Here is an 8919-nt window from a genome sequence, read left to right on the forward strand (position 1 = left end):
ACAGTACTTATAAGAGTTAATCGATTTTCACTATAACCCAACATTATGTTGACGGTATGTTCCAGTACTCAGAAAACTCGTTGTAAGAGTTTTCAAAATGTTGTATTAGACTAAACTTGAAAAAGTGTGCCTTCGAAGTAAGTTCATGCAAGTTGCTTAAATATGTAGTTAGATTTCAACTTTCTGGTGAAGAGTGACCTTAATTTATATACAAAATCTCATAAGATTGTATTTTGAATTATTAAAAATTCATTAAAATATTTGATCTCTTTTACATTGGAATCTCTATACATGTCAAAATGTCAAATAATGGGACAAACAAATTGAAATAGAATTAGTAATAGTTTTACCGGATTTCTAGTTGGAGATCATAAATGACATTTGAAGGGTTTATGCATCAACTCCAAGTAATTGAATTTCACCCACAATAATAACATTATTTTATTGATTTGATTACTTGCAACACCTTATTGCTTTGATTTTATTTTTATTTATTTATTTATTTATTTTTTTTTTTTTTGGGAGATAAGATTTGAAAAGTAATGGAAACAATGATAAAACATCTGTTATAACAAGAAATCAACTTACAAATGAATAATAAGCCTTAAGTTCTTAATCTTGCCATTCTTCCTTGATATTTGATACAATCCCAGCAGTCTTCAGACATTAAGTGATTCACAAATTGATAGGAATCACCAGAGTTGAATCACCCTTGTCAACCACAAATGTTTTGGTAACTTTCTTATCAAAACAAACAATATCCACTTCATAAGTCCCATGGAAGCCTGTAAAGCTAAACTGTCCTTCATCATCAATATGACCATGAGCACGAGTCAACCATTCACGCTTGAGCTTGAGATACCTCTTACCTGCTTCATTGATATCGCCTTCAGCATTCACAAGGTGTGAGTTCTCCCTGCTCATAAAAAGTTCCCAGAACCCCCATAACATAACTCCTTCCACAGCTGGATGAGCAAAAGCCTCCCGAAGCATGACTTCCAAATCATCTGCTCTTATAAACTCGTTAATTGAAGATACATCAAGCTCTGTGAACCATATTGGAAGGCCGAGAATACCCAGCTTATCAAGGGCTGAACAGACAATTGAGCCAACAGGGCTATCAATATGTCCTTGAATTCCCACACCCCCTACTGGTGCACCTTGCTCTTGCAAATTTAACACTTGCTCAATGTATCTCTCGGGGCTTGATCTTGGATCATTTCCATCTTCTACATGGTAATCATTGACAAATAAAAGGGCAGATGGGTCTAGTTTGTTTGCTGTCTTAAACATGTTGGCTCTAATATCTTTACCTAGATGATCCTGGTAAAATGATCCATGCAACATCTCATTATTGACATCATAATGCCGGAACTTCCCCTTGTAGCGAGTGAGGAGACTTGTAAGGCGGTTTTGGACAGCTGTCATTAGATCATTTTTACTGAGGAACTTTACCCATGACTGAACTGTTCCCTCCACTTCCCAGAAGATGCAATGCCCTCGAGCTTCAATGTTGTTCTTTTGACATAAATCTAACATTTCATCAGCATCCTTGTAGTTGAGATTCCCTTGCTGTGCTTCAGTCCAATACCACTTAAGTTCATTTCCAAACACTGCCCAGTTGAAGTTTTCCAGGAAGAAGGACACAAAGTCTTCGTTGTCTATGTTCGTCCTGCTAATGCAGGAGCCAAAGGGGAAGCTGTTCTTTGTTTGTCTGACTTTCACAAAGTTGCCAAATGTGCTGTCTCCCGAGAATTTCAATACTACTTCACGTTTACGTATCTGCAAAACAGAACAGATCAGAATGATACTTAAAATTGTTTGGTATTAAAGGCTTTGGAGCAGTTTTTATTTATTTATTTTTTTTTATTTTTTTTTTTTTTTGCAGGTTGAGAAATATAAGATTAAAATCAACATACTACAGATGTACTTTTTTTTTTTTTTTTTTTTTTTTTTTTTTTTTTTAATTACATTGTCAAGATAAAAGAAGACAATGAAATAGTTAAGCATTTGTCCGCTTCTAATCAAGTAAATTTTTTTTTTACAGTTATTAGCCTTTTGAACTTATGATGTTGGAGTGATGGTTTAGATGGAATTGGCACATTATGCTGTCTGTGCTTCTTAATCATCATGAAGTAGAAAACAGTCAATTCATATCTCATTAACTTCAATTGGAAAAGTCATGTTACTCATGTATATCTGACCACCTTAGTTCATTTACAAAAAGCTTGGATTTCTTTAGAGTCATCAGGGTAAAGTTGATTTTATATGTTGGATTTCAGAAGATATAAAATCATTGGGAGGTACCTTATCAGTTTGCCTTCTCAATTGTTTGAATCTAGCTTGTCGATCAACAGCGAAAATCTGAAGGCTTCCAAGCATCAAGTCAACTCCAGACACAGGGCCCTGAATATAAACCATGACCTTTGATGGTTGCTTCTCAATCCTAAAAGAACCACCTATTTCATGCCATCTGTCATCACCGATCTCAACTTGGCCCCCATTGACCCACTGACCATCCACACTCAGTGCAATGTTGACATTTTGTGGTCCAAAAGCAGTAGATCCAATCTTTACCCAAGCAGAAACCTGGTATGTGAGAAAAAGCTCCACCTTGTCAGTTATCATCTGAGCAGGACCCATCCAGTTTTGTGTGCGATTAGTCACAAGTATGTAATGACCACTTAGTGGCTCATGTGGTCCTAGAGAAACAGCAGCCATTGGAGGAAGGATATGCGGTGAACCACTTCGCACACTTAATGTGCAATTGCCAAGAGGAAACCAGCCATTAGTACCATCACTAAGTTCGCTGTTTTGGACAATGTTCACTCCAAAAGAAGCATTCTGTTGAAAAAATTGTCACAAAATGCTTGAATTATTTTACTCAAAAAAATCTTTATAGTTCAATTCTCCAACTTAAGTATTAAGTAAAAGAGTTTTGGGTGCATATTTAAAAGTACCGACCTGAATTATTGGTGGAAGGGATGGAGGAGTTTTGGGTGCGTGTTTTATGATAAAACTGTTAAGGAGGATGTCAGTACCAGGAGGCGGTCCTTCCAAATAGACGACAACACTTGATGGAGAGCCATTAATAAGAAATTTTCCTTGGAGCTGAGCCCAATCTTTATCTGTTGCCTGCACACTATAAACAGCAAATACTTCAAGCTAAGTAAATGAGTGAATAATGACTGCATTTGAATTTTAGGCAAGGGTGGATGTCTTCAGAAGAATCGGAACATACTTTTGGGAAGCACAATGGGGAAGACAATTAATAACAAGGTATATCGTCAACCAACTCCAAGGATTGGCTTTTAATTACTACATTATACAAAATGATATTCACAGTGTGAGGTTTCAAACTAAAGAATGTGTGAAATTTAAGAAAAACAGAAAGTGGAATACGATCATGACATCAAGATTACTAGCATAAGATGATGAAAATATACTATTGCTCCAAGCTTGGGTATCATTATAGTAAACTAAATGATAGTATCATTTATAAATAATAGGTAGAATGCACAGAAAGTATAAAAAATGTACAAGTGAAAGGAACTTACTTTGAGATGCCTACGTATTGCTCACGTTTATCTGGTGTCTGAATCCAGAGCGTAGCTCGGACATCAGCGCTAGAAACATTGTTACCATAAATCCGAACAACAGCAGTAACCTCATAAGCTAACTTTCTCTTGACTCTAGGTGTAATATCTTGTTGAATTCCGTTCCAAAATTGTGTTCGTTCTGTTGCTGCAGCGAAAACATTGCCAGACTGTGGTTTGATCTTTCCATCTGCCATAGAGTCGTGTAACACAATTTTGCATCCCCTTCCTGACCAGTTATTGAGTCCATCTTCAAATGTAGGATTTAGAATTATATCCTCATCTTCATCATCCCCACATCTGCTCACATTCTGTCAAATATACAAAACATAAAAAATTAAATTTATCATCGAAATCCCAAATTTTGCAGCATAAAAATGGAAATACATGCCAACAAGCATAACGTAAAGCAATTACAGCATAATAAGAAACTAACTTGACATAATAATCCACATCAGTACATGGTATTTTACCAGTATTGAGAATGAAAGTATCATTACATACCATGGTGCTCAAACAGGAAACTGTTACTGATTTTATAAGCAAGTCTATGCCAGAATTAGGTCCTTCAAGATAAATCACAACTCGATTAGCAGCTGTTTCAAGAACAAAAGTTCCTTGCAGGGTTTCCCATTTCTCATTTGATGCCGAAATCCTATACCAGATAAATGTATAAATTAGAAAATTTAAATGAAACAAATTTTGAGTAGAATTCTAACGATTACCTTTCAATTTTTAAATATTTGGTGTCAGATTCTTTGTAATCTAGTTTTAGCGTGGCTTGAATGTTAGAAGATTGAGTTCCCGACACACTAACTTGTGCAGAAATTTTATAAGTACATCCCGGAGACACAAGGCTCGTTATATCTTGTTCCAATCCATGCCAGCACTCCTTCCTATTTAAAACTCTTGCATAGCCACCACTCAATTTAGTTAACATTCCTTCCGTGTTACCAGACTCAGGTGACACTACAGATGCATCACATGAATTGGGGTGCCACAAATCCAAGCCTTGTGAAAAGTTGTGATTTTGAATAATGTTTTCAGGAAGGTCAGTCCTTGTATCACCCATATCTCCGTTCATCTTCCGTGAAAAAAAAAAACAACAATCTCCATCAGATCAGAAGAAGCTTAATATTTCTGTTACCAAATATCAGTTGCACCAATCAATTTTATCTCCAAAATCCTAAAGTTAGAATTTACCTTTAAAGAACAGTAAGAAATTTTAAGGGAGGAAATGCAAAAGTATGTAATGTGCACACAATTATCATGCTAAGACATCTCAAAGACTTTTATTCAAAGTTCTTATGAGCATCACTGTTCAAAAGACTAAAGATTCATATTGATGAAAAAAAAAAGGGAACTCAGTTTAATTCACAAAGTTAAAGAGTATACATATAATATCCAAAAACCATTAAGAGCAGTAGTTCATAGGCCTAAAGATTATATGACTGAGTAATTACAAAGTTTGATATGGTACAATTTGTGTACAATAATGACTAATAGACATAATAAGTTTATTGGGACTTTATAGTATAAACACATAACTATATTATCAAGATCATTCACAAGTCAGATATAGAGGACCACGTAGTCCTCTTCCTATTTATTGCCCTTATCATAAGGTTAACAACTGCAAATTAAATGAACCATCATTCACTAGATCTGTTATTATGCTAATGTCTGATAAGTTGAGAAATCAGCTTATGATTTTAAACTATTCCACTTTGCTCAAGTGCTTTCGATTGAATAAATTAGTCTACTGCCTTAAAACATGATCTTTATCAATTATAAATATATGTCACAATATAATTTCTTCTGATCATGAATGGCTGCTGAGCATCAAAAATTCTTATTAATGTTTTGTATCTTTGATGTTTGTTTGGAGTTCTAGTTTTGTCTTTGTAATGGGGCTGGAACAAGAAATACTTTATTGGTTAGTAATTTTTTTATTTTTATACTTACTTATTTCATACAGAAATCACATACCGTGGGGCTGGAACAAGAAATGACTACTGATTTGATGAGCAGGTTTTCACCAGGTTGAGGCCCTTCTAGATAGAACACAACACGATCAGGAATTGATGAGAGCTTAAAAGTCCCTTCCAACTTTTCCCATTTTCCCTTTGATACTGGAATCCTGTGCCAGTCACGAACATATAAATCAGATTTTCCAAGAGAATAAAAAGAGTGAAACTCAAAGCAGAGGGGTGGGGAAAAACTCACTTTTCAATGAACAAATATTTGGTGTCTGATTTGTTATACTCTAGCTTCAGTGTGGCTTGAACAGTAGACAACTCACAGCTTCCAGACACTCCAACACAAGCAGAAACTCTATATGTTGTACCTATAGAAACTCTACTTGTTATATCTTGCTCCAATCCTTGCCAGCACTCTTTCCGATTTGTAACCAAAGCATAACTTTCTGATGTTCCTTCAGTATATCCTGACTCAGTTAGCACTATCACTGCTTCACAACCATTAGGGTACCACGAGTTGAGGCTTTGGGTGAAATCATGGCTCAGTATAATATTTTCAGCAAGGGTACTGCTTGTACAGCCCATATTTTCTAACCTTTTCTATAACGAAATGCAAAAGTATATCAGACAAAGTTCAAATTTTCTATAATCATCTAACATTTGCTTTTATCTTTACTTGATCAAACAACAAACTTTCAGACAAAACTTTAATGTAGTAGGGATATTGAGTTAGAAATGAGATAGTGTTTTTACAAATAATTATTTAGCATACTGTCCACAGAATTAGAAAAAATAATTCTACGGAATCACCTCCAGAACCTGTAAATAAGATCTGTTAAGCACTTTAGGCAATGTTGTTGCTACAGCTAAGCCACATAAAGAATTCTGATGAATTGAATATTTAACAATGACATCATATTACCATTAAATTGCAAGAGATTGTGAAAATAAAGAAATCGAAGTGAGAATGTGAAGACAGAAAGAAATTCCTTGAATCTATTGGATATATTTTAAGCATGACTGACTCCTCGTATAAATATACAAGGATGTTTCTCCCAAAGAAATTAGTATGAAGAAACATAATAACTAATCCACAGCAGCAGTATGTCATGGTCTAACAGCAGAAACAAATTTTGTGAGGTATGTGAGCCCTGCATACAGCATAAGCACAAACTGTATAGATGGTGTCATTTTCATTCTGATTGTGCCACTTTCTTTTTTCTTTTCTTTCTTCAAATATAGTAATCCGTAATATTTTAGTATGCACTGATGACTAGTAAATAGTTCTAATAGCCTGATCACTAATAATCCTTCTTAACAAACCATGCAAACACTTTTCTAAGGCAGTTGCTCCAAAAAAACCTGATATATACTACTACCTCCGTATTAAATCAAAACTGACATAACATATACGAAGTATGAAACCAAAATGAGTTAAGTTTAAAATGCAAAGGAGAATTACTTGTAAAAATAGCAGAAATTCAGCCAAAACTATTACCAAACAATAGCTTAATGTAGCAGATGGCGCTGAAAAGCTATAAAGATAAATAAAGGAAGCAGAAGTATATTTGAAGAAGAGTTGGCAATGGTTACCCAAACAATAGCTTATTGCTGTAGTTTACTGATTTTGATATGGTTATTAAGAAGTACTATTACATAAATGCAACAGTTGGTCAAGCTGTTTCATCAAACTAATGACTGCCGAAAAGAGCAAAAAAAAAGTCCTACCATTTCATAATATAGTTCTTGTTTCTGTTTTTGGGTATCCGTATTTTAAATCTTTCATTGGAAAAAGAAGTGACATAAGCAATAACGAGCAAAATACACAACAATCAAAGAAGACTAAGATAATTAATACAATACTCCATATTTTTTTGTCCCAAATTATTAGTATAGTAAGGAGTATAAATTACTAAATCCACTTTTTTAAGCCTCGTGAAAAAATTGAAAAATACAAAATGTAAACCAATCTACAGGACAAAAGGAATGATTCTAGTGATGACTGATGATCAAACAAGTATAAAACAAATTATTCTTGTCCAGATTAAGCCATTGCTAAATCAATGCCAACAAAAAGCAAACAATGAAAAATAAAGGAAACCTAAACATATTAAAAAAAAAAAAAAAAAAAACAAATAATGAAATGAATAACCTCATCAACAACATCAGTGCTGCTACAATTGTTGTTCTTTTGTGGGTTTTCCATATTTTCTTCGAATTCCTACAAAATTCAAATAATAAATAAATTAAATTAAAATCAGAAAAATTAAATATGTATAATAAATGTTAAGTATTTGACCATATAAAAGTAAGATTAAACCAGCTGATGTTTGATTCTTGAGTTCTGGAATCGACGTGGGAAGCATAAACGTTTGAATTTCCTCATTTATAGGAGAGAAAACTCAAAGGTTTTGTTTATTTTTTTGGGAGAAAAGTAAATTAGGTTATTAAGTTCAAGTGAAGTCTAAGAAAAGCGCGGGACCAACTAATCTAATCTTCCAATCAAACCCTTCAATTCCTCTTTTGGGGTTTTTAAAGGGTGTTTTTGTTTTCGGCTGTCGGAAATTTTTGTAACAGTTCTATACATTGCCCTTGATTAAGTCTAAATCAACCTATGTATTGCGAGTTTGGGTAAAGGAGGAGGGTTGCGGTAGTTTAAAACTGGGGTAAAATAATTTGGCATTGGTAAAACATGAGGCGATATAAGGGGGATGGCGAAGTGCAATCTATATCTTGGATTTGGTTGTATAGGGGACATAGGAAATGGGATATAGGTGTATGCTTGAATTGGAATGGAAGAGTTGTGTTACTCCCACTTGATTCTTTTCTTGTGTAGTCTTCCACCTTAAGTTATACTAACCTTATCTTTAATTTATGTGTATTGATTCTAAACTTAACTTTAAATGTTAGGTAAGTTGGGTTTTTCATTGAATATAGGGTATTAATATGTTGTTAAGCTGTTATTTGTAACTGTATTGTGATTGTTAATGTGCAAGTTATGGTCCTTGCGCGGATGAACTGATGGGAAAGAACATTACGTGCAATTCTGATTTTCCGACAGCAGGTGTTCCAGATTGGTATTGGTAGACTGAAAAATCCCAACATAGCAGACTATTGAGCCAACTATGACTATGAATCTGACCTTTGAACTACAGTACCCACTTACAGCTTCGTTAAATCAGACGTTCCTTCGGTGTGTATTTGAGAGAACGGCGAACTAATGCCGAAATATACATGTGTGCAATGTATGCTAAGCTATTGTGTGTCTGTCAACACGTGTCGTACTAGGTTCTATGCATATGGCAACAAAATAGTATTAGAGTTTATCTTAGATCATAAAGAGA

General features: G+C 34.4%; 1 protein-coding gene across 3 annotated transcripts; it reads right to left on the reverse strand.

Moving 5' to 3' along the window:
- Positions 1 to 494: 494 nt before the first annotated feature.
- Positions 495 to 8429, reverse strand: LOC145592398 (endo-1,4-beta-xylanase 3-like). 3 transcript variants are annotated; one of them, XM_081648844.1, is made up of 10 exons: positions 7896 to 8429; positions 7728 to 7796; positions 5823 to 6175; positions 5586 to 5736; positions 4322 to 4680; positions 4101 to 4251; positions 3558 to 3907; positions 2965 to 3142; positions 2308 to 2844; positions 495 to 1782 (listed from the first exon to the last, which is right to left on the reverse strand). In XM_081648844.1, exons 1-10 carry the CDS (start codon positions 7959 to 7961, stop codon positions 676 to 678), a joined length of 3321 nt encoding a protein of 1106 aa, XP_081504970.1. In that variant the 5' UTR covers positions 7962 to 8429; the 3' UTR covers positions 495 to 675. The 3 variants fall into 3 exon arrangements, with proteins under 3 accessions (XP_081504970.1, XP_081504971.1, XP_081504972.1); XM_081648845.1 differs by having other exon boundaries at positions 5823 to 6170; positions 7896 to 8428; XM_081648846.1 differs by having other exon boundaries at positions 5823 to 6170; positions 7875 to 8428.
- Between the last annotated feature and the right edge of the window lie 490 nt (positions 8430 to 8919).

This window comes from Chenopodium album, chromosome 18 (assembly GCF_948465745.1).
Source record: "Chenopodium album chromosome 18, dcCheAlbu1.1, whole genome shotgun sequence".
NCBI classification, from domain to species: domain Eukaryota; kingdom Viridiplantae; phylum Streptophyta; class Magnoliopsida; order Caryophyllales; family Amaranthaceae; genus Chenopodium; species Chenopodium album.